This window comes from Harmonia axyridis, chromosome 2 (genome assembly GCF_914767665.1).
Source record: "Harmonia axyridis chromosome 2, icHarAxyr1.1, whole genome shotgun sequence".
Lineage (NCBI taxonomy): Eukaryota > Metazoa > Arthropoda > Insecta > Coleoptera > Coccinellidae > Harmonia > Harmonia axyridis.
In genome coordinates this window covers 52,939,998-52,965,534 of record NC_059502.1, presented here as the reverse complement: position 1 = coordinate 52,965,534, position 25,537 = coordinate 52,939,998, and the positions used below count along the sequence as shown (strand labels likewise).

At 36.7% G+C, this 25,537-nt stretch overlaps 1 protein-coding gene and 1 long non-coding RNA gene across 5 annotated transcripts; one reads left to right on the top strand and one right to left on the bottom strand.

Annotated features, from left to right (window-relative positions):
• Window positions 1–861: 861 nt before the first annotated feature.
• On the bottom strand, window positions 862–24,200 carry LOC123672299 (BTB/POZ domain-containing protein 10). Of its 4 annotated transcripts, XM_045606359.1 has the most exons (6): window positions 24,082–24,141; window positions 23,863–23,971; window positions 14,228–14,347; window positions 13,773–14,167; window positions 2,782–3,090; window positions 862–2,004 (listed from the first exon to the last, which is right to left on the bottom strand). In XM_045606359.1, exons 2-6 carry the CDS (start codon window positions 23,967–23,969, stop codon window positions 1,691–1,693), a joined length of 1,245 nt encoding a protein of 414 aa, XP_045462315.1. In that variant the 5' UTR covers window positions 23,970–23,971; window positions 24,082–24,141; the 3' UTR covers window positions 862–1,690. The 4 variants fall into 4 exon arrangements, with proteins under 4 accessions (XP_045462315.1, XP_045462314.1, XP_045462317.1 ...); XM_045606358.1 differs by having other exon boundaries at window positions 23,863–24,188; XM_045606361.1 differs by lacking the exon at window positions 14,228–14,347.
• Window positions 22,332–23,008, top strand: LOC123672301. Its single transcript, XR_006746245.1, has 2 exons — window positions 22,332–22,737; window positions 22,857–23,008. It is a non-coding gene; the product is annotated as an uncharacterized LOC123672301 (long non-coding RNA).
• Window positions 24,201–25,537: the final 1,337 nt, after the last annotated feature.

Sequence of the window (25,537 nt, the reverse complement as noted above, 5' to 3'; positions counted from 1 at the left end):
CTTCTTATACAGCATCTAAATTTATATTAAGGTTTATACAGGTGGTTAACAGAGGTTGAGGTACGTCCATAGTGCACGGCCTCTTGTTTTATCTTGGAAAAAATGCATGTGCCTGCAGTATGAACAGGTATTTATCGGAATGAGTTATTCATATTCTTGCTTGCTGATTCATTTGCTAGGTCAATGGGGTATTCTTCTTCACACAAAAATTAAGTATTAGTTATGGAATATTGTTGGAATGTCACATTTCAACCGTTAATTCAGAAAAAAATTCAAAATGAAAAAAATGAATATGTGAATGTAAAATATGAAGCTTTTGTTTTCATTGCACAATATTGACCACAGCTAGCCTACATGTATAAAAAAGGATATCAAAAAGTTAAGTTGTTTAGGTAAACGAAAATAGCTAAAATTCATTCAGTTTGGAGAAGAGCTAACAACCTAGAAATATAAAAAAAAGAGTACAAATTATTGTATTTGGCTTAGGATGTTCTTCAGGAAGATATAATCAGCAAAGGGGTCTTTCATAAATAAACTGTCAGTGAGGACAGATACGACCCCAACATTAAGAGAGAAGATAGCTGGAAGACAACAGAATCCTCAAATACTCAATCAAAGAGCATGGTACCCTGCCCACTTAAACGAAAGAAAGAGGAAAATGTGGGATCAGCTTGCTTCTTTATTAACAATCAAAACGATCTACTCTAAGAGGGATTTGGTGACAACTCGTAGCTGAAAGTGCCGTCTGGATTACAGTCAACGCATGCTTTGGATTAACTTACGTATCACCTGAACTATCAGTTTATTTTTTGTGTTTCATCTGAAAGTGTTTACAAATTTAATCATTGCCACATTTCTTTCTCAGGTATTGTAAGTTGAAACCCATAATAATTAAGCCTAAATTTGCCTTTGCAGTAAAAACTCAAACATAGGAGAATTTTCCATTGAATGTTTTATTACCTGCACAGTAGTTGCTGTGTTCTTCTGTGTAGCTAGATCAAATCAGCAGTGGTGTATTAAAACCACTGGCCACAATCACGCAGATTTCCAACCATAAAGCGAGAGGCTGTGCACTATGGACGTACTTTAATAAAACTAGCTGCGCACAATACTTGTTGCTTGAATCTTGATAATCGCATACTTAGAGGCGGTGCCCAAAGAGGCCATAACGTTTTTTCCTTACGTGACGATTGCCGTTTACGTTGAAGAGCATCGTTGCAATAATAAAATTTTGATTTGAAAATGTTTTAGAAATATCTCAGTCTTGATCTATCTATTCTTATCCTTCATTTGGATGAGGAAATAAACGTTTACAATAAATAAGAAATATTTATATAAAAATAAGCTATATTATAAAAGCAAAATGAGGACTCTTGAATCTGGAAATAAAATCAATCACTGAATTAGAATCTTCTTCGATAAAACTCATCTACAATTTTAATCCAACAAACAAGGATTAAAAGAGAAAACACAACTTCAATTCATTCGATGACATCAAAGAAGTGAAATAAGATATTCAATTTTCCTACACGCACATTTTGAACTTTCTAGATGATGATAACAAGTTTGAGATATTTGAATGTTTGTCAAGTTGTTTATTAGACTTGAATGGCATCAACAGAAAAAGCTCAAATTTTGTTGTTCGCTCAATTATCATGAGTCAGAAATCCAAAGATCTCAGTTATATGGTTCAGTTGGGTTCGTTCTGAACATTAGCTAATTCGCCCTCTTCGGGATCACCCTGTAGCATGTAGGAAGCGGGATCTGGAGGAATCGGTGCTATTATCGGGTTACCACCTGCATCGAGATCGAAAGCCGGATCAGCTGCAGCTTCGGCCAAATTAGTCACGCTCTTAGATTTGACGCATTGGAAGTCCACGTGACGACTTTTTGCTTCTTCCTTCTCCCAAGACATGTGGATGAAAGGGCGTTGTACATAATTATATATAACTTCTGATCTGCCTCCAGGTCTTCTTTTAACTTTCTCCTTGTATGTGGGATAACCTGTAAAAAACGGATTTAATAGCACTATAGAAATTAATAACACAATAGATTAATCAATAGTGAGAAATATGAAGACAAAAGTAAATAACTACAAAAAAAATATATCAACATTTATCGTTGTCAGTGCTTTATACAGGGTGTTTCCTAATTGAATGTTAATATTTATGGGGATGATTTTTGGACCCATTTTAAGAAAAAAACTTCATATGGACATATTTCCTAAACGTATTACCTTTTGAAATACAGGGTGGTAGTTTTAAAAAAAAAAAAAAAAAATTAAATCTGTATTCAATTATGAGCAAATTTGATCTCTTGAATTTTTTTAGTTCGACGCACAGGTTCATCTAAAAAAATAAAATCTATTTATGTCTCTGCATGGTTATATTGCCATATGTATGTATCAACGATATTGTTATGATCATGCATAAAAACGGTTTTTATTTTTTTTAAGCGAAACCGTGCATCGAATTGAAAAAAGCAAAAGTGATCATCTTTGGAAAGAAATGATTGGGAATTTCAAAAATAATTTTTATTTCAGGAAAAATCTGTGGCGTACCATCAATAATAATAATAATAACATCGACCTGAGTCCTTCAGCCAACAATAATAATAAGTCAACTTCATTCATATCAACATTCACAATTCTTATCTGAATTACATGAAATTAGGTATAGGCATTGAATTTCGGTCCAATACAAAATTTATTTCACGAAAATTATCTGGTTAATTACTAATTCTAATTAAAAATACTCTACATTCCTCAGATAGGAAACTTACCTTCAATTCCTAATCTAATTTTTTTCAATCCCCTATCTTTGAGTACTTGTTTGGCGACATCCCTATTTTCTATATATTTGAAGAACCTATACATGGCAGTGCTATTTACAGTCTGACTATATTCCTCGCCCATTTGGGGTGGATATTTTTCGTCCCAGTCTACAGTATCATCGTCCAGTAGAACCACTACATGGCATTCTCTATCTCCTTTTTGTGCAGAGTTGACCATCAGAGGAAGAATCAGCAGCTCTAGAAATTCTTCAAACTGACTACGTGCACCCTCATTGGAAAGTTCATGAAGGAGTCCACCTAAAATTTGTTTGAGGTTTAAGTGGAATGATTTCCTTGATGTAAGTCATATAAACAAATTTAGAATTATTATGAGATCATCTCCATAAAGGAAAATCTTACTGTCAATTATTCTAATAACCTTTCATTTTGATTGAAAATATTTTCGAATAAATTGAGTAGGAGTTATTCTCAATTAAATGATAGGATAATAAATTTTAATCTAACTGTATCTTTTCGAAATCATCTATCTATCAATCTAGATGAATAGTGTCGAAGCGAACAAGAAAAAGAGCAGATTTCTTAATATCCTTGATTTAAATGACAAATAAGTTGGAGTTCCATATGGAATTCTGTGACAGACGTGGAAAGAATCTTATTTGGTATGTTCCTAGTAAGAAAGTAGATTAGCTTTAACTTTGATTATACAAACAAAAAAGCACGGCAACATGGATTTAGCTGAGTTCATAATAAATTGATTTTCACTGATTTTATATCATTCAAATTTTATATATCTCGAAAATAGTCCAAAGAGGATGTAATTAGAAAATCATTAAAAGGATATTTTTTTTAAATTTCAACAACATGTATATTTTTTCATGAGCCGGATCTGGAAAAATGTTTGATGCAATGGTTAATTTCGAGGTACAACGTAAATACTAACCCTGCATATTATATAATACACAATATAATCATCTCGAAAGTAATAAAAAAATGTAAAATAAAAGAATATTAAAGGAGAGAGTTGTTAACGCCTTCAGTTGAAGTAGTACGACAGAAAAAAAAAATCTATAGCATCTATGGCTCCACTTTTTTTGCCAATTTGAGGTTCCGTTCCATGTAGTGTACAGAGTTCAATGTTTATGTAGTTGTTGCTCTTCACTCTGTATTATATGTATTATTTCATATAGTTAGATCAGAGTCAGTGTTTTTGACATGAAATAGTTTTTGACATAAGTTTTTTTGGAAGTAGTTTGTCAATTCAATTGTGAAGAATATTTGTCGAATAAAAGTTAAAATTGAACACAACTACAGACATTATTTGATTAAAAGACGACGTAACATTGGTCCTTCGAGCCGGATAACAAGTCCTTTGGTGAAGAAGCAGTTCCAGAGGAGTTTTGAGACATGCCAAATACAAGAAAGACTGCAGGTACTCATAGTAGACTAAACCCCAGTTATGAGTGGCCACCTGCTTTTGGATTGTTAAGACGACATTCAGTCAGTGTCATGTCGAACAAATCAGAAATTATTCAGAGCCAAAGAAAAGATGAAATTCAGACAAATAATATAATGGACAAACGAGAGGAAGTTAACAAGGTGAACTCAAGCCAGACAGACAAGCAGAGTCGATGCCTAGAACTCAAAGACGTCGGTAATGATTTACCAAAAACTTCATCTGTTCTTTCTATGAAATCCAATCTTTCAAAATCAGATAGTGTTTCCCTTCGTAAAAAAAGACATGCCGTTGAAGTCGAGAAGATCAGACAAGCGATCGAAATGAAGAAGCTAGAAAATCAGCTAAAGATCTTAGAACTAGAAAATGAAGTTCGAGAGACGGAAATTGAAGAACTTCAAGGAGACCGATCTCAGTTATCAGTACAGAGTATTGAATGCCAGATGCCAGAGGATGAAAACCATTCTTTAGAGAAGACAAGAAAATGGATAAATGATTTGCATTCGCCCTCCAAAGATGAAATCCAGCCAAAAGAAGGAAATGAAGAAATATCTGAAATCAGACAATTATGCAATACTATCAGTGAAGCCATAAAGTCTGTTGCTAGTGCTCCAAAGCAAAATAGATTTGCAGCAAGGCAAGTTGTGGACAAAGATTTCTGTATTTTTGACGGCAATTCCGAAGAATGGCCAACATTCATTTCACACTTCATGCGTATTTCAAAATTATGCGAATATTCTTCAGACGAAATGATGATAAAACTGCAAAAATGTTTAAGAGGTGAAGCCAAGCTTGCAGTATCAGGAATGATGACGTCCCCAGATAACATCGATTTAGTTTTGAGGACACTCGAAATGAGATTTGGTAGACCTGACCAAATCATCGAGGGGCTCATCACGAAGGTGAGAAATCTTTCACCAATTAGAGAAAACAACATGGACACTTTGATTCACCTCTCCAATCATGTTTGCTGTCTCGTGGCTACGATCAAATCATTGGACCATTTTGAACACCTCCAAAATCCGCAAATACTACGAGAATTGGTTCAGAAACTACCTTATTCGTTGAAACTCCAATGGGGAGAAGAAATTATGCGAAAAAAGGAAACGACAAATCTGAACGACTTTTCTATCTGGATTAATGAAAAGGCAACTGCAGCGTGTTTTGTCAATAGTTCCAATAGTTTCAAGATAGAAACAAAACCAAAACTTCAGTTCTCTTCAAGACGACAAGAAACTACTTTGATTTCGACAGATATAAAAAATCATGACGAGAAATGTAAATATTGTGCAGTAAAAGGACACAAAATAGAGAATTGTTCGAAAATGTCCTCTGACGACGTTGATACAAGATGGGCGGTTATTACAAAACAGAAACTTTGTTTTTCATGTCTCCGACGTAATCACCAGACCATGAAATGCAGAGGAAGACGACAGTGTAACATCAATGGTTGTAAGCGTTCCCATCATCAGCTGCTTCATAAAGATACTCAAAGATCAATCGAAGATACTGATACCCATTCAACACAGACAGAATTTGAAAACAATGAGAACGTGCTTGCAGTTGGACATGGAGAAGGCAATGTTTTATTGAGGATGGTGAAAGTGAAGTTGTATGGAAACAACACTGTTTTGGAGACCGTAGCTTTATGTGACGAAGCTTCTTCTGTGACTCTCGTAGACAAGTCAATAGCTAACAGATTGGGACTGAATGGCACACCTCAACCGCTTTGCATCCAATGGACTAACAATTTAGCCTCTCGCCATGAAGATTCAAGTTGTTTAAATATTGATATATCGGGAGTATTCGACGGAGCTAAGATTTTCAATATGAAAAATGTCAGAACAGTACAAAATTTAGCTCTCCCCATTCAAGAGATCCGAAAATCCGATTGGGAAAGGTATTCTTATTTGTCAGGAATTCCCTTCCACGAAATAGGAGAACGCCCTATGATTTTATTGGGTCAAGACAATGTACGCCTCACTGTAGCCAGAAAAGTCATTCAAAGCACCGAAAATCTTCCCATTGCGACCAAAACCAATCTGGGTTGGATACTTCACGGAGGAAACTGTATCAGACCTGAAAAACAGGCATATTCCTTCCACATCTGCAGTTCTGGAATGTCCGACGATTCACTCCATGAAATGGTGAAACAATCTGTTACCACAGATGCCTTTGGAGTAGTTCCAATGAAAACGAACGTGAATAAAGCAGAAAAGAGGGCTATGGAGATCATGAGAAATACAATCAGACGTGTAGGAAACAGATTCGAGATAGGGCTGATGTGGAAGGAAGACAACATCCATCTCCCAGAGAGCAAAACAATTGCCATTCAGCGACTGAGATGCGTGGAGAAACAAATACAGAAGGATAGGGAATTTGGGAAGCGATACTCTGAGAAAATAAGAAGCTACGTCGAGAAAGGATATGCAAGGAAGTTGACTCCTGCAGAATCCAATGAAGAAGGTCCTCGATGCTGGTATTTGCCGCATTTCGGAGTAATTAACCCCAATAAGCCAAAGAAACTTCGTTTAGTCTTTGATGCCGCCTCAAAATCGAACGGAACCAGTCTGAATGATAATTTACTATCTGGCCCAGACTTGCTACAATCATTGGTGGAGGTATTGATTAAATTTCGACAAAGGAAAATTGGTTTCTGCAGTGATGTCAGAGAAATGTTCCATCAAATTATGGTAAGAAAGGAAGACCAAAGCTCCCAGAGGTTTTTATGGCGAGATGGGGATACGAATCGACAATGGGACGTTTATGAAATGCAAGTTATGACCTTTGGTGCCACTTGCTCCCCAACCTGTGCCCAGTTCGTCAAAAATGTGAATGCTGAGGAGTTATCCAGCCAGAAAAATGTTATCGATGCTATAACAAAAAAACACTATGTAGACGACTATCTTGACTGTACCGATTCTGTAGAAGAAGCCTTGGAAACAATCTCCGAAGTGTCACGGGTTCAAAAATCAGGAGGATTTGAGCTTGTCAACTGGATATGCAATTCAGGAGAAGTCATAGAAAAACTATCATCAGACGATTCAGTATTCAAGGACTTCTGTGTGGATTCGAATTCGACAATGCAAAGAGTACTTGGCCTTTCTTGGGATTCAAAATTGGATCTATTTTGTTTCAGAATTTCAAAATTCGAAGATAAATTTAGAGATAGTAGACCAACCAAGCGACAAATTCTGAAGACGGTAATGTCAATATTTGACCCTTTAGGACTCATTGTGAATTTCACAATAAAAGGACGTATTCTCATACAAGACATATGGCGATCTGGGATTGGATGGGAGGATAGTATAGACGAGGACCTATATCACACGTGGAAACTTTGGCAAAGCGATTTGAGACAAATAGAAAATATTTTCATCCCAAGATGTTATTCTGTGAATATTCCTGAAGCCAATAAGATAGAACTGCACGTCTTTTGCGACGCTAGCAAGAAAGCATACGCAGTAGCATCCTATCTACGAGTTTTGACTAAAGACGAAATAGATGTAACTCTTGTTATGGCCCGAGCGAGAGTAGCTCCAACAAAACCCATTTCTATTCCACGTTTGGAGTTGCAGGCTGCGGTGATGGGAAGCAGGCTCGCAAAAACAATCAAGGACACTTTGGAGATAAAAATTGACGAAGTATTTTTATGGTCAGACTCTACTACGGTACCTTGTTGGATCAAAGGTGATGGAAGCAAATTGGGACAGTTCGAAAGTCACCGCATCGGAGAGATCCAAGAATTAACAAACATCAACAACTGGAATTGGATTCCCTCAAAGTTGAATTCGGCCGATATTGCCACCAGAACCTACAACAAAGACGACGGCAATAAGACGACCTACGCAAGTTGGTTTAAAGGTCCTGATTTCTTGTATGAATTGGACAAAACCTTATGGCCCAAGAAGAATATCGTGAGTTTGGAAGATCTTCCATATGAAGAAATTGAAATAACAGCATTTACTACAGAAGAAGCATCATATCTTCCTGACATCAACCTATTTTCAAAATGGACTCGGTTGATACGCGTTACTGCTTGGATGTTGAGATTCGTAGATATTCTTCTGGACAGACTGAGAAGAAGCAACAGAGTTTTTCTTGGGCAGTTGGAAGTTTCCGAGATTCAAAAATCTGAAACCCTTTGGAATATCAATGACATAGTCATCATTGTTGAAGAAAATTGTCCAAGAAGACAGTGGAAGTTAGGAAGAGTAGAGACACTTTATCCAGGCCCTGATGGACGAGTTCGAGTAGTGAGTGTCAGAACTAGTAACGGAGTATTCAAGCGCCCGGTTGCAAAGTTGTGCAGAATCGAGATGGAAGATGGCTAGAGTGAGAGAAGCTGAAACTTCTTCACGGAGGGGAGAAAATGTTGCTCTTCACTCTGTATTATATGTATTATTTCATATAGTTAGATCAGAGTCAGTGTTTTTGACATGAAATAGTTTTTGACATAAGTTTTTTTGGAAGTAGTTTGTCAATTCAATTGTGAAGAATATTTGTCGAATAAAAGTTAAAATTGAACACAACTACAGACATTATTTGATTAAAAGACGACGTAACAGTAGTCATAATAAAATATGTTGGCTTGGGCGCCAGAATAATAAATATAGATAGAGGGAGTAGATGTAATTTTTTAAGTGTCCTCATCAACATGTTTATCTGGACATTATCAGATCGTAATATATTTTCGAATGCACAATGATATATTATTATTATATTGAATAACACTTTTTCATTTGACTGATTTTTGGTTGAATATGAACCCATTCTATTTCCTTAATTTACTCAAGCTCGTGGACACTTCATAGTATGAAAACTGAAAGATTCTGTGGGCTATGTACCCAATAGGGTCAGGTAGGAATGGTCATTAAAAATTTTAGATCATCGTGACTTTGGCAGTTAGCGAGTGTGCATAACATTGAGACCGAATTAGATCTAAGTAAAAAACTGATTGGTGAGACAGTGACAAAATTCGAAGAGACTGGATCTGTTAAAAATGTCTTAAGACCAATAATTCATTTAAATGCACGCTCGACCGAATATATTGTTGATATGAGTGAAAGTTATCCCAATTTATACATTCCTTGTAGCGCACAACATTCGGACCTCTCTTACGGCACGCTATGGCGTATTTTGCATCTGGATTTGCACCTGGATTTACATCTTTTATGATTCAGTTAACACAAGAACTAAAGCAAGCTGACCACGGAATACTTGAACAAAACGTTTGGATGACGATTTTTAGCACAGAGTTTTCTTCATCGAAGATGCACATTTTTCATTCGGTGGCAAAATTGTTGCATATGGGACAGTGAAAATCCTCATGCAACTGCTGAAAGGAAATTACATCCACAAAAAGTCACTTTTGCAATTTGATCTGGTGAAGTACCTCTCTGAAATTGTATCGCTAAAGTTAAATGATCTGATTACCGATTCTTTTTTTTGTCTGAACAAATGATATGAACCCGTTTAGACTTGATTGCAAAAACAATTCTTTGGAGGCCTAATTTCCAGTTTGGGCGATGCGATGGAAATTAGCCACCAAGATGTTACGATTTATCGCCTTTGTGTTAAAAAAATAACCAAGACCACAGTAATCTTATTCATTCGTAAAAGGAAACTACCTGATATAATCCTTCTCTCTACATGACTTCTTCATAAAGAGGCAATCAGAAGTAAAATATCTGAGAATAACCCTAGAAAGCAAGCTTTACGGAACAAGCATATTTAGGTTACTGTTAAAAATGGCCTTGATGGAGTACAGAAGTCTGTTTGTTAGGATTTGGGATGTAGCTCAAAAATACTGTGATGGATGTACGTCATGAATGTGAGACCGATACTAACTTATGGGACAATAGTCTAGCATGCCAAAGCAAACAGAACAGCACGAGGAGAATCCTTGATAGAATATGAAGTAGCCTTTGTTTGTATCACTGGATCTATGAGAACGTGCCCAACTAGGGCATTGTTATCTTTTAATCTTGTGATAGATCAGGTCATTTTAAAACTCTCCAGGGAAGGTACCGACAATGAGGGAACTAGGAATCAGATAACCTGGTCCTCTCTGACTAATTACATATCATCAGCGGACCTTCCCAGTGAGGATATGACAAAGTGAATTAGTATCAAGAAAATCTTCACTACGATGCAAGAAGAAGAGAAGATTGAGAAAGGGGAACCACAATGCCAGCCCTCAAAGAGAATACCTTCAAATGGTATACCTATGGTTCTAAAACCACGACGAGGACTGGGGCTGGCATCGAATGCTCACTAGCGTTAGATCGATGACTAAGTGACTTTCAAGCAGAGATGCTTGTAATGGAAATATGTATGGAAATGAACCTACTAAGAAACTATAAAAAATGTGATATAGCGATACATCCTGACAATCAGGCTGGTATCAAAGCATTGAGCTCACATATCATCGATTCTAAGATGATATTGGAGTGCCGAAGAAAATTCATCGAAATAGACTAACAAGGTCTCTCGGGAATTACGGGAAAAGGAGTATAAAATACTTTCATTGACCCAGAACCTTTCTGCAGTATAGGTTAATGTACCTACAATACAAGAAAGAGTTTCAGGAGAAATTATCCACAAACAATTTTGCCTATTTCTCAGACAGAACCTTTTCAGAAAGAAAACATCAACAGAGAAACACTCTGACGAATCTTCTCGAGTTGGATCATTCCAAGAAGTTTCTTATTTTGATACTGCGAGCTCTAAGAAGTATCTGGATCGTAACGGGTGTTTTTTTTTTCGATGTATATAACTTTAAGTTGGCATTACTGTTCAAGATGGCGACCGATTTACCAGCTGTCAAGTGATTTATTCTCAGTTTGGTTTGGCAATTCATCATGAATAGACTCACGCCTGAACAACGCTTGCAAATAGTGTAATTTCATTTCGAAAATAATGGTTCTGTGCGGAATATCGCGCACTACGTCCATTTTATTTTGTTTTGCGATGAAGAGCACTTCTGGTTGAATGGCTACGTCAAAAAACAAAACTGCCGCATTTGAAGTGAAGCTAATCCTCAAGTGTATGTCGAAACACCGTTACTTCCAGAAAAACTGACTGTTTGGTGCTCTTTATGGGCTGGTGGAATCATTGGTCCGTACTTCTTCAAAAACGATGATGGCCAGCACGTTACAGTCAATGGTGATCGGTATAGAGCCATGATTACTAACTTTTTCATTCTTGAATTGAACAACCATGATGTCCAGGAACTGTGGTTCCAACAAGACGGCGCAACATATCACACAGCTCGTGCCACAATCGATTTATTGAAAGACACGTTTGGTGACCGCCTAATTCCACGTTTTGGACCTGTGAATTGGCCTCCAAGATCTTGTGATTTAACACCGCTAAACTACACTCTGTGAGGCTATGTAAATTCATTGGTCTATGCGGATAAGCCACAAACCCTTGACCATTTGGAAGACAATATTCGCCGTGTTATTACCGATATACGGCCACAAATATTGGAAAAAGTCATCGAAAATTGGACGTCCAGATTGGACTACATCCGAGCCAGCCGTGGCGGTCATATGCCAGAAATCATATTTAAAATGTAGTGCCACAAGATTATCTTGAGGATAAATAAAATTCATCTCAATCGAATAATCCATCGTTGTTTTATTGCAATTTAAAGTTCTATAGCTCTAAAAAAAAACACCCTTCAGAAAGAATATGCTACACCTCCTCACTGGATTCCTTACAGGGCATTGCAGCCTCAGGAAGCACCTCATGAGAATAAGTCTAACAGAAAACAGATTCTGAGAGGAGGAAGAAGAAACTCTGGATCATCTGGAGACAGAATATCTCGTCATCGCTAGCCAACGCAAAAATGGCAAAACAAGAGTCTTGTAGAAGTGAGATTGTAATCTCCTTGAATCCTCCCAGATACTGGAGTTCATTAGAACTCTAGAACTGGAGGACCAGCTGTAGACTAAAACGACTAATGGCGAGAACAGCTCTGATGCTGTTCCCATTTTCAAGAAAGGGAGGAAAATATCACCAGAAAACTACCGCGCTATCACCCTACTCAATAGCGTGCTCAAGGCGTTCACCAAACTTATTTCAGAAGAACTCTGCAAAACCATACAACTGAGAGAGGAACAATAGGGATTTCGCAAAAACAGGTCGACCATTGATGCGATATTCCTTATCAGACAAATAGCCGAGTAATCTAAAGAATTCAACAAGCCAGCTTATATGTGTTTGGTGGATATGATCGGGTTAGACTCTGTGATGTCGTCGATATTCTAAGGGAGAAGGGAGTTGATTCCTTTCTAATTAAAATTATCCTTGACATAAACCAAAACTGCACAACGAACATCAAAACAGGTCGACTTCTATCCAGTGATATAAAGATAAATAAAGATGTAAGACAAGGTGACTCACTAAGCCCTCTCATATTTAATTTCATTATGGACAGAATAACAGAAAAACTACCGAGAACAGCGGATACAAGATGGGGAATGTGTATTTTCATGTTGTCTACTATGCCGATGACGCATGACGCATGTATGGTAACATCTAAAGAACCCGTACGATGTAAACCGAAATATGGTGGAACAGGTGAGAGAGTTCACATACTTAGGAGCAGAAATCACTAGCGACGGAGACCCAAAGCAGAAAGTAAGAAATCAGACAATGAAAGCGTCGAGGATATCAGGTTGTCTTCAGGATATTGTATGGCGCAATAAATATCTCAACATAGACAGCAAAGTAAGAATATACAAGAAAGCCATCCGACCCATCATGATTAATGCTGAGGAGACAAGACCAGATACGGCAAGGACAACACAAATGATGAGAACGACAGAAATGAGGATAATAAGAAGAATAAATGGAAAGACTTTACTGGACAGGGTGAGGAACGAGGAACATAGGGAACGAAGCGGGATTCAAGACGTGGGAAAGCTTGTGAGGCAGAGGAGAAAATACTGGAATAAGCACATAGAGAGGATGCCGAACAGACTGGTAAAAGGAGCAAGGCAGGATACACCCACGGGGAAGAGAACCCAGGGAAGACCATCGAAACGTTGAAAAGAATGCTGGACGTCTACGTCGGAAGAAGCTGACTAATTATTAACAGGCAGACGACTACCTATATGAACTACCAGCTCATATAAGAAAGAAGAAGAAGAAAAAGGCTTTATGCTTATGACTTAATGACGTAATTGTCTACCTGTCAAACCAACATGATCCAACATTTTTAATGATCATACCTAGCTGACCGTATTGGGGACTTTGTGCACACAAACTCTTATACAATGACGTAAGTCTGACGTTCATGGTATCTTACTCTTTGGTCCGTATGTTGTTTCGTGAGTTTGTGGTCTTTTTAGTTTATTACATAATTATTTACTTAATATTTTTGTAATTGTTGAAAAACTTTCATTCGCGAGGAGAGGTAAGAAGTATAATCTTCATTTGTCGAATTCGTTGAATCGTGCTCCCTCTATCTATGTTCAAAATCGGCCGAAAACAACAACTATGTAATAGTACTCACGTAAATTTTGGCATCGTACAGTGTTAGCATCGAAAGGCACTAGAAGGTAATCGCAAGCTTCTCTCAGTTCCTGCACGGAAACCGACGGCGGGCATTTGATGACGCCGCTCTTGTAGAAGTCCAATATGGCCCTGAAGATGGTGGCCGATATGCCGTCGGCCACCTCGAATTCGCCCCTCTCGTTCGGGTGAGTGTACTCCAAACCGGAACTGAACATCCTACCCAGCATCGTGTTCGGGTGGGCGACGAACAGCGAGGGATCAATGACGAACCTGGTGCTGTCGACGACCAGGGTGACCCTCTCCTCGCTGGGGGCGGCGGCTGCTGCACCGGCGGCGTTCTGGACGCTGGACGACGTCTTGGAGGCTCCGGGAGATGTAAGGGAGCCGCGACTCCTGCAACGACAGAACGATGAGACGGTTTCGATAAGGGGTGACCAAGGGGGTTGCTCTTGCCTATTGCGAGAAGCATTATGGCATTGCTTAGGTGCGGATGACAAAGTCAGGCAGCGTGGGTCCGTAAGCGAAGCAGACCGTTGCACGAGACATGGTTTCGGCTTCGAACATGATCCATAACTATGCAAAGCAACAGTTCAGTTAACACTAGGCGGTTTGAGAAAAAACTAAAATGGGTTGGGGACATAGACATAGAATAATATAGACGTTAGAGAGAGAGAGACCATTGATATCGGTGTATTTTGACAAGGATAGAACAGTAAATGGCAAAACATTGGTTTCGTGAATTGATTATGTGTGTGTTTTCTTGTGGAGATTACGGATTCTCAAACGATTTACCAAGTTTTTTGTAATTTTTCTGCTTATTTTAGTACTAATGAACTATTTTAAATATGCCTGCTTCGTGTGCAGCTTACAAGGCGTGTATTTAAAGTAAGGTCTCCATTAATTTTTTTCACATTAAATAACATTTAATTACTGAGTTTTGTACATTGCTGTAAAGCTTGAAATCTAAGCTGTTTTTCTACGTAATCGCCATTCACTTCGAAGAGCTTCCTCATTCGTACGACAAACTTTTGTATCCCCTCCTCAAACCACGATCCCGCCGCCTCGCGCAAGAACGAAATGACCGCTTCATGAACTTCTTCATCGTTCGCAAATTTCCGGTGTGTAATAATGAACCCATGTTTCATCTCCTATGACGATTGAATCAAAAAAGTCTTGGGCACATTGGACACGTTTGACTTTGTGCTCCGGGGTAAGCATTTTCGGGACCCACCTGGCTGACAATTTTCGGTATTGCAGGTTATTTGCCAAAATTGAATGAATAGAGTCTCTACTGCACACATCTTGGAGTTTTTCGGCCAACTCATTGAGAGTCAACCTGCGATCTTTCAGCACAAGCGCATCAACTTTCCGCACTGTTTCGTCCGAGTGTGACGGCCTGCCGCTGCGCTCCTCATCGTGAACGTTTAGTCGGCCAGCAGAAAATTCTCTCCACTATTTTTGAACGTTTTTCACGTCCATACATTTCTCACCGTACATTTCTTCCAATTAACGATGAATTTCTATAGGTGGAGTTTTTTTTTAGTGCAAAAACTTAATGACTGAACGTAACTCGCACCTGGCGGGAACGACAACCGGCACTTCCATTGCAAATGGCTGCTACGTCAAGACTGAGCGTCCTAATGAGCTCCACCAGGTGTCGATTGGTGGAGGGGGGCCTAACGTATACAACAGTGTTACGGGATTTCTTCTAGCGCTACTTGCGGCGATACAATGGCCTTGGAGACCTTACTTTAAATACACGCCTCGTATAATTGTGTTCCAAAAAAGGTCGGACGTGAAATTTCATAGGTAAGAAAACAATAAGTGATGTATCGTTCATTTATCGAATATTTTCACAGGTTTCCGAAAAATTAAATGAAATGGGGGATGGCAATGAGGAGTAAAGACTACAAAACTTCAGCCACAGCCGTAATATGTAGTAATCACTTCAAAACAGAGGACTAGGTATTATGTCAATCCCTATGGAACCAAAATTTTGAAGGAATGAGTCTTACAATTATAATATCATACTACAATGATAATGAATATTATACAGAAAATTCCTACCCTTTTTATATCCGGAGTTATGAATTTTTGACCATGTTATTGGAGTTTCGAAGCCCTGATTCGAATCTCTCCGTCAGATGTTTATCATGATTTGTTTTATATTGATTTTTATTATATGTTTTTTCCATATGTGCTTGTATGTTTGATTATAAAAGGAAATATATTAAACCCTTGTATAAAATTTGCAGTACTTTTTTACACCGCCAGAGTAAAGGAGGATGTATACTTTTGGAACGTAAGGCTGAACATCTTCTTTTGATAGAAAAAGTAAAGCACTTTCATCCCCAATAACTCTCACTATTTCCTCACTCTATTTCTCAGAAATATTTGAACTATTTTTTTTAAAACAACAGATATAAAATTTTAAAAATTTCATAAATGTTCTTTTGTAAGTGTTTTTATTTATCACAAATTTTGAATTCCCTAAAGTTCAGTTACGTAGCTACATTGTATCGAGTATAAATTTAATTATCCACAATATTATTCACATACTGAACTTTCTGAAAACTCTGGAGTCTGGAATAGAAAATAAAAAATATTTTCTTTCAGATATAGCACTCATTGAAATTCGCCTTCTTCTGAAAGAAATTTTAGATATGAAAATCTGTCCTATGCAGTTCCTAAATGTGATTCATTTAGTTACATCCGAATAACTCCATATTTCTATTAAAAAAATTAAAAAACGCGTTATTCCCATAGCCAATTCGTATGTTTTGCCATTAATTATTTCATCCTTTACAACAACTCTCTCTCTTTGACAGTCCGCAAAGCGATGCGAGTAGAGGGGCCAGTCTATGTTATTATATGTCTATGGTTGGGGATATGTGGGATCTGGGGATAATGTGAAGGAATATACTATTGTTTAGATTGTATTACCATTGTATATACACACATCGTCAAAAGACTTGGCCCCCCTATCAACTCTCAACTTGTTGAATGTAACATAACAATTTTTTGTCTGTGGAATCTTCACTATTTTTTCACTTGAATGAAAACAATAAACCAGGAGACGGTTGCATTCCTCAAATTCAAGGCAACAAGAGTACCTCGACCATCACCTGGACAAAGTGCTACCCATCGGCAATGAGCAGAACACCACCTAGACTGGCTTTTACCATAATGGTGCAACATACTTTTTTCGGGCGAGTTACGATTCGGTTTACAAAGCGATAGTCGACGAAAAAGGGTTTGGAGAGATCCAGGCAGACCATAGCGACTCAATTTCGGTCGGAAAATTGTACCCTTTCAAGGCGGATCAATAATGTGCTGGAAGGGTATAATGATCAGCCGCCGTACACCTCTTATATACTGCGCAAAAAAATTAACGCACATTCTGAAAATCTCAATTTTAATGGAAGTTAACTCTACATTGACTTTATAACTTATTTTTTATGTTCTCTCGGGAAGGTTTTGAACGAAACAAGACACATTAAATGGAAGAAAAATTCAGGATTTCACCGAATCTTACGTGAAAGAAGAGAAATAAACAATTTTCAAAATACTGGAATGCTGATAAGTGATTTAATACTTGGTATTCCCACCCCTTGCGTTAATTACAGCTCGACAACGACGGTTCATACTCAAAATGAGTGATCTTAAAATGTTCTGATCTAATCCTTCCCAGATTTTTCTGAGTTGACTGATTGGAAGTCATCAAGAGTAGCTGGATGATTTTCTGAACTTCTCAGCCTTCTATTGAGGTTGTCCCAAACCTGCTCAATCGGATTGAGATCTGGACTTCTTGCTGGCCATTCCATTCGAGAGACTTCAACCTCTTCAAGGTACTCCTGAGCGATGCGCGCACGATGGGGTCTGGCATTATCGTCCATAAAAATGAAATTTTCACCAATGTATGGGGCAAATGGCACTACATGCTCTTCAAGAATGTTCCTTATATACCTATCAGCATTCATAGCTCCATTATCAACGACCACTAGGTCTGTGCGAGCAGTCAAAGATATTCCCCCGAAACCAGTAGTATTCAGGTAATCGCACTGAGCACATCTTTCATGTGGACGTCTGTATACAAGGGAACGTCGATCACAATAGTAGAGGCAGAATCTAGACTCATCTGTGAAGAGAACTCTTTCCCAATCAGCCTCTTCCCAATGGATATGCTCTCTCGCAAAATCCAAACGCGCCCTTCGATGGGCTGGGGTAAGAGCTGGCCTCTCGAAGGGATCAAAACATTCAAGAGAACAATATCCAGAGAATGAATTGGCCGGCAAACTCACCAGACATGAATCCAATCGAGAACGTATGGATTTACTTAGAGAGAGCAATCGCCAAAACCCACCTTTCATTTTTCAGGAATTGTGCTTAGCCCTTCAGGAGGAATATATGCCTTAAAATTTCATTTATGACTTAATTCGTGGGATTCCTAGGCATATTGGGCAGTTGATTGGAAGAAGAGGTGGTAATACGGACTATCGAATTTTAATTCAGTTGTAACTATAATTAATCCAAAATGAATAATCGATAAATTTAGATTTCTTTTCCATTTTGGCGCTTTCTGCATAAAGCTAAGAATAACAAACAATTGGATTTTTCATCTTGTTTTATTGAGATCATTTAATGTAGTAAGCGTGTTTTCCAAAACCGCTCTAGCGGAACATGTGTCAAATACACTCCATTCTTTTGGTTTTAACATCGATTCAATAAAAATATTGGGACACCAAAAATTTTTGAAAAAACGCTTACTACATGAAATGATCTCAATAAAACAAGATGAAAAATCCAATTATTTGTTACTCTGCTTTATGCAGAAAGAAAGAAGATGAAAAATCCATTAACAGGAGAACAGACATTGAAGGTTTGCATAGGGCCTATTACTATCTCATCAACAAAATAAAAGAAAAAATAACTTGAACTAATTATTCAAATCGAATGTCAATGTCATTTGTGTGGATATTAACAGTAGTCATTATTTACTCATAGCATAATGTATGATCAGAGCGGTCTGTTCCCGATTTATAAGTTCTTTCGTTAAATTCTAATTTGATGGTGTCCAAAAGTATTGTTTATTTCATTTATTTCATGGTTCTGACAAAAAACCACAAAATAGACTGTAATTAATTGTTTTCCCTTTTTTAATGTTAAATCATCAAGTATCTGTATGCTGAGCTGAATTATTCTCAATGTTTCTCTCACTGTTCATTTTAAAATTTGTTTTTGCATTGTAGTTTTCAGATATTGATGTAATTATTTATTCAATTTTTGTACAAATGTGATGTCCCATTGCATATTTATTTATAAGTGTTTTAAAAAATCTTGTAATTTATTTTAGAGCCCTGAAGAAGATTTTAGAATAAAATTGAAACATGCCGGCAATGGTCTGAGAGGTAGTTTTTGTTCCAACAACCTGACCTTCAACCCTGTCAAGTAAATCAGTTCATCTGATTTTCACTATTTACATTCGATTGCCGGGCTTTTTCCTATGCTTCGAAGCATTCTTTTTCGACTTGTTAGTGTCTGTGACTGGTTCAGGGGGTTCAAAACTCCCAAAATGTGAAGATGACATCAAAAGAAACGAGCTGCAGTCCAACCTTCGCGCAGGCGCAGTCGATAATCTAAATCTTCAAACACCGCTTAATGTTTGAATCTATTATCACAGTATAGGAACTATAGTTCCTATACTGTGCTATTATTTCCCGTTTCTCTTTGATGGTGGATGGCCGGAATTGTCACTGTGATATATTCAGTCACTGTACCCCCCGTCATTCGGGAATTAGGAAATGAAGAGACTCTTTCCAGAAAAGGAGCACAAAGTTTAAAAGAAGGAGTTCGACATAGCTGGTATAATGATATCTTGTAGTAACTACAAATATTTTTCTCCATTTAAGTTGCCATCGATTACATTATTTTCCAAAAGACCAGAGTGCATACGTTCAATTTTTTAAGATATTGCGTCCTAAATGGTCAAATTTTTTTTTCTCGAGATTAATATCTGGCTACTGAAGGATTGTAGAGACCATGGAGAGAAAATGAGGATTTATCGGTAAAAAACATTTTTTTTTTATTTTTTATAAAATTCCATTGAATTTTCTGGAGAAATTTCTGGTGTTTTTCATACTTAAAACAAGACGAACAAGGACAGAATGGAGAAATAAATCGCCTAACCACTTCATAAAGGTTGTTTTTTTTAGAGCTATAGAACTTTAAATTGCAATAAAATTACGATGGATTATTCGATTGACATGAATTTTATATATCCGCAAGATAATCTTGTGGCATTACATTTCAAATATGATTTCTGGCATATGACCGCCACGGCTGGCTCGGATGTACTCCAATCTGGACGTCCAATTTTCGATGACTTTTTCCAACATTTGTGGCCGTATATCGGCAATAACACGGCGAATGTTGTCTTCCAAATGGTCAAGGGTTTGTGGCTTATCCGCATAGACCAATGACTTTACATAGCCCCACAGAAAGTAGTCTAGCGGTGTTAAATCACAAGATCTTGGAGGCCAATTCACAGGTCCAAAACGTGAAATTAGGCGGTCACCAATCGTGTCTTTCAATGAATCGATTGTGGCACAAGCTGTGTGACATGTTGCGCCGTCTTGTTAGAATTACAGCTCCTGGACATCGTGGTTGTTCAATTCAGGAATGAAAAAGTTAGTAATCATGGCTCTATACCGATCACCATTGACTGTAACGTTCTGACCATCATCGTTTTTCAAGAAGTACGGACCAATGATTCCACCAGCCCATAAAGCGCACCAAACAGTCAGTTTTTCTGGATGTAACGGTGTTTCGACATACACTTGAGGATCAGCTTCACTCCAAATACGGCAGTTTTGTTTGTTGACGTAGCCATTCAACCAGAAGTGCGCTTCATCGCTAAACAAAATAAAATGGACGTAGTGCGCGATACGTATTCCGCACAAAACCATTATTTTCGAAATAAAATTGCATTATTTGAGAGCGTTGTTCAGCGTGAGTCTATTCATGATGAATTGCCAAACCAAACTGAGAATAAATCACTTGACAGCTGTTAAATCGGTCGCCATCTTGAACAGTAATGCCAATTTAAAGTTATATACCTCGAAAAAAAACACCCGTTACTTACAAGTATAAGGCTGACACCGGAGACGAACATTTGCAGAAGCCCCTACTTCTGCAAATGACTGGACTCCAAAGATGCAATTCGTTAATAAATGAACTAATGCTCAGAAGCTTCTGACTTCACGACGGTGGTTTCCTAATTTTTTTTTCAATTAGAGAGCGAGACGAAAATTTCAGGCAAGGTAGAGGTTTAGAATTTTTTGTTCCTTGTTCGACTTTGAAAGATCATTAATTAAAAATGAAAATATTGGATGGATTTCTAAACCTTTAGGCCCTTGATAAGAAAATCTGATCAGAAGACTCAGGTCAACGCTGGTTTCCGAGTTATATCGTGTTCTAAGTAGACATAGAGATACAACCTATAAATGTATCATACCTTTTGAACCAGGGAACATATAATAATCTATCTATCTATCCATTTATTTGAATAGTTTTTTCGCTACTTTGCAGTTGCAAAATAGCTTTTTTCTACATTCATGCAAAAAGCAAAACTTTATTGAACTATATTTAGTGGAAAAAGAAGTTCTTTATTGCACTAGTGCAATATAGTTTTTATTGCACTCATCTGTCATTCTACTTCAACGTGCTGATGGAAATCGTCGACAGTAGCGGAGGGATACGTAGAGGAATCACATGCAAACAAACTCAGTGTTGCAAAACAAATATTTCAGCCTGAAGGAAATAACGATGTACAGTTACCAAGTACTAGTACGTTTACAGCAGTAACAAATCAAGAAGTGGATTTAAAAAATACTTCACTACGAAATATTCATATTGAAAATTGCACCAATTGTTCATTCATTTTCATCATTGAGGGTAAAAATAAAGTTTGAGTTGAATTGTTCGTAACGTATTAGTTCCTGTTTCAATGCAAATCGATATTAATAATAAAGTATTCAAGTTGCGCTTTTCATTTTCCTACACCTAGTGCCGCACCTCAATAAATCATTTTTTGCTTTTTGCATGAACGTAGAAAAAATGGTGTATGCAACTCGTGCAAAAATTGTTTATTGCACTCTATAGCTAGAAATATAATATTATCATGAACTTTTGAACCAGGGAACATATTTTAATCGTTTTTTCGCTACTTCGCTACCTTCCAGCTACAATAGTTATTTATGCATCAAGTGCAAAAAGTGAATGTTTATTGCACTCGACGTGTTGTCCAACATTCACTTTATACACTTGTTGCATAAATAACTATTGTAGCTGGAAGGTAGCGAAGTAGCGAAAAAACGATTAAAATATGTTCCCTGGTTCAAAAGTTCATGATAATATTATATTTCTAGCTTTTATTGCTGTCTGCTTTAAACACCCCAGAACTTGGTAACCACCATTGACCAGAGTTTTCTGATTAGTTTTTCTTATTGAGGGCATAAAGGTCTATACAAAACCATACTAACATTTGAAATTAACCGGTAACCATTTTCCGAAAAAGGAAAAAAAAAAGTAGAAAACTTATTGGCAGAAAAAATCACTAAACTCCTATGACAAAGGGTACCAAATTTTGAGAAGTGAATGGCAGAAAACTGTGTTGAATGTATCAATGAAACTGTCATGCTTGATGGATACTTAACAGATCTTTCTGAAACATTTTCTCTGAATTCTTTATGGTACAAAACTACAAATATTCAATGGTGAAGACTGATGGTGAATAAGAATATCAACATCTGTTATTAACATAGTTTAGTAAAATATTTGTAGCTACGATCGAAAGGATATCAGTCAAAAATCAAAAGCACTGGCTACAGAAGATGTTCCGAAATTTATTGATGAGGTACCGAAAGAGACTTTTAGATATTCAGTGTAATTGGTGGACGCTGACGGTAAGAACTTGTGAATATGCTTATTGCTCACGTAAAAACTGGAAAATCATAGTGTTTGAAAGAGTACCTTTGTACAGAGAACAGCATATCATCAACAAAATGGTTTTTGTTGTTTGCAGGCATGGGTACCTGAAGTTTTTCTTCACAGAAAGTTGATAACTAGACAACAAAAGATGAATCCATGTTTGCTGCAGGCAACCTAACATTCACGGGATCCATTCAGAATTGCTAATTTCATATTAATCCATTAAAATATTGATAGTATTCAAAATTTGTTAATAAAACTCATTTTATAAATGCAACTATGATTTCTGTTTGCATTATGCCCAAGGACCATATTTATTATAAGTCTTTAGATTATGCCCAATGGCATAATGTTTTTAATAATGACATTCCTAACTAAGGAAATAAATCGAAAGACCAAACCTGTATGACTTAAAATTAATTTCACAACGGTATATACTAAAGAAATTAGTGAATTAATCAAGTCTGCAATTATTTACATTCAACATCACATCAAAAACTAATTTGAAAAAGTGCACTTTGTATCAACAGATACTATAGTAGGTAGGTAGTAGCATATTCCTGATTGTTACTCTTTGAACTGAGGATGAGAACTTCGGTATACCAGAACTTCAACTCTCAAAATGGATCTATATATGAAAATATGATGAATACTAAGAATAATGGTTGTCTCTGCAGCTGGCAAAAGGTCAATTCAATTCAGCATCTGCACTATTTAATTCATGGTTTGTTATGTCCAATATTATTAGGTAGTTGTCAATGGAAGAAAATAATAATGATATAAAGTACAATATTTCCTTCGTACCTGATCATCTTGAATGATATACAATGTTTACAAAGTGTATAGATAGATACTCACACTCACATATTCACGTCAATAATTGAACAATAATTTTAAAATCACTATACGAACAACTGAATCTACACTGAACGAGATGCTGAGAAAATAAAAGATAATACTAGTGGTCAATAATAAGTTGTCTAATCTAATCAGATCTACTTCATTACACAATAAAATGAGATAGTTAAATTAGGCAGTACAGATATTCAGTGAGTGCATGTTATCGATATAAAATTTCTACGTTTAATGGACGTAAATACCTCATTCGGTTTTTGAAAACTCTTCTCCTTCGATCATCTGCGTAATCTTCTGTATCGCTGCTGGTTTCATTGTTCGGAAACTGATGACGATCGTTAGCACCTGCCATTTCTATTGGGGATAACAAACAATTATTTAAAATCACGAACAAAAATTCCGCACAATTCGAAAAGGTCCAGTACATATAGCACAACAACGCACAGAATAAATTTTCAATTTACCCTTCTAATAAAAAGTAAAATTGACACAAAATGAAAGATTACTTTGTTGTCTGTTCGTTCCTTAGATTATTTGTAAATAATCTAAGGTTCGTTCACCCATCACCTATGACTTTTGTTATGACAGTTTCAAATTATTTTGACTTATGACATGAGACATGAGTGACATGACAGATGCATTGAATGGTTCACAGATTTAATATCATTTTATACAATTTCCTGAAGAGTGAATGATAAACTTAAAATTCAAATTTTATTGCCACCGCCAATTAGGCAGTAGTTCTGCAGTCGAACTCCATGATACAAAGAAATAATATTATTTTTTTGAATCAAGTATCAGGGTTGAACACGTCTTACAAAAATTCTTGTAAAGCCGACAAAGTTGCCGACGGATGCGTGGATTGCTCGGTCATAAAAAATATGCTACTCGGAAAAGTTTCCTAAGTAATAGAAACATCTGGCTTCAAAATTTCCAATTGAATATCAGATTTCTCAAACATCAATCTGTGTTATCATTATATTCACGTGTTTGATTGATCTGAATAATGACTCTTGAACTGATTTGAAGATATCATCAAAATTATATTGAATGCATTTAGAAAAAGCCAACTAAATAACCCTTCAATGTGAATTCGATAAGTGGAAAAAGGAATTATGTATCGAGAATTCCCGATTTAGTACAATATCGATAACATCTAAATTACTGAAAATATTTTCTACGATGCTAGTACCGATGGCCACGCTTAAAAAGACTGAAAAAGTATTTGAGAAACACAAAAATAAGTGAGAGAATGACTGGGTCCACTCCGTTGAATATTTATTATGATTTTGAATTCGATATTGCGAACTTCTGAAAGAAAACTGAATATTTAAAATTATTCATTTGTGTAATCTTTAGAATTTACTTCGACCTTCAGTTCAATCTTCAAATTATAGAATGAATTTTTCATATTTAATTTTTTATACAACCGAAAACCTATTCAATCTTAACAATTTTCTCAAATACCGTCACTTTTTCATATTTTTTTAATTAAAATCCAACACCTAAAAAAATGTTATGGGGGTCTTGCTAGCTAGAAAAATCGATCCATGGATTTTGAAAATAAAATAATCAGGGAATAACATTTTATAAAAAATTTTCTCGAAAACTTGAGGATATATGATTATGTGAATGTATTTAATTGTTTAGATTACATTAAATTCAATATTTATTGATATTATATCACCAATGACATGCAGCTTAGAAGCAGAAGATGTGGGTTCAAATCTGAATGTCCGATTTTCTTTTTCATTTTATAATCAGCTTTTTTCAATGATTTGAGATATTCTGTGAGATAGTAGGAAATCATAAACACTTGTGACAAACTTGCAGTGTTTTTTATTACCCTTTGTTCAATAAATAGTTATTCTTTGCAAGCAATTACAGCCACATCGTGTGGATGCGCTTCTGGATTACAGT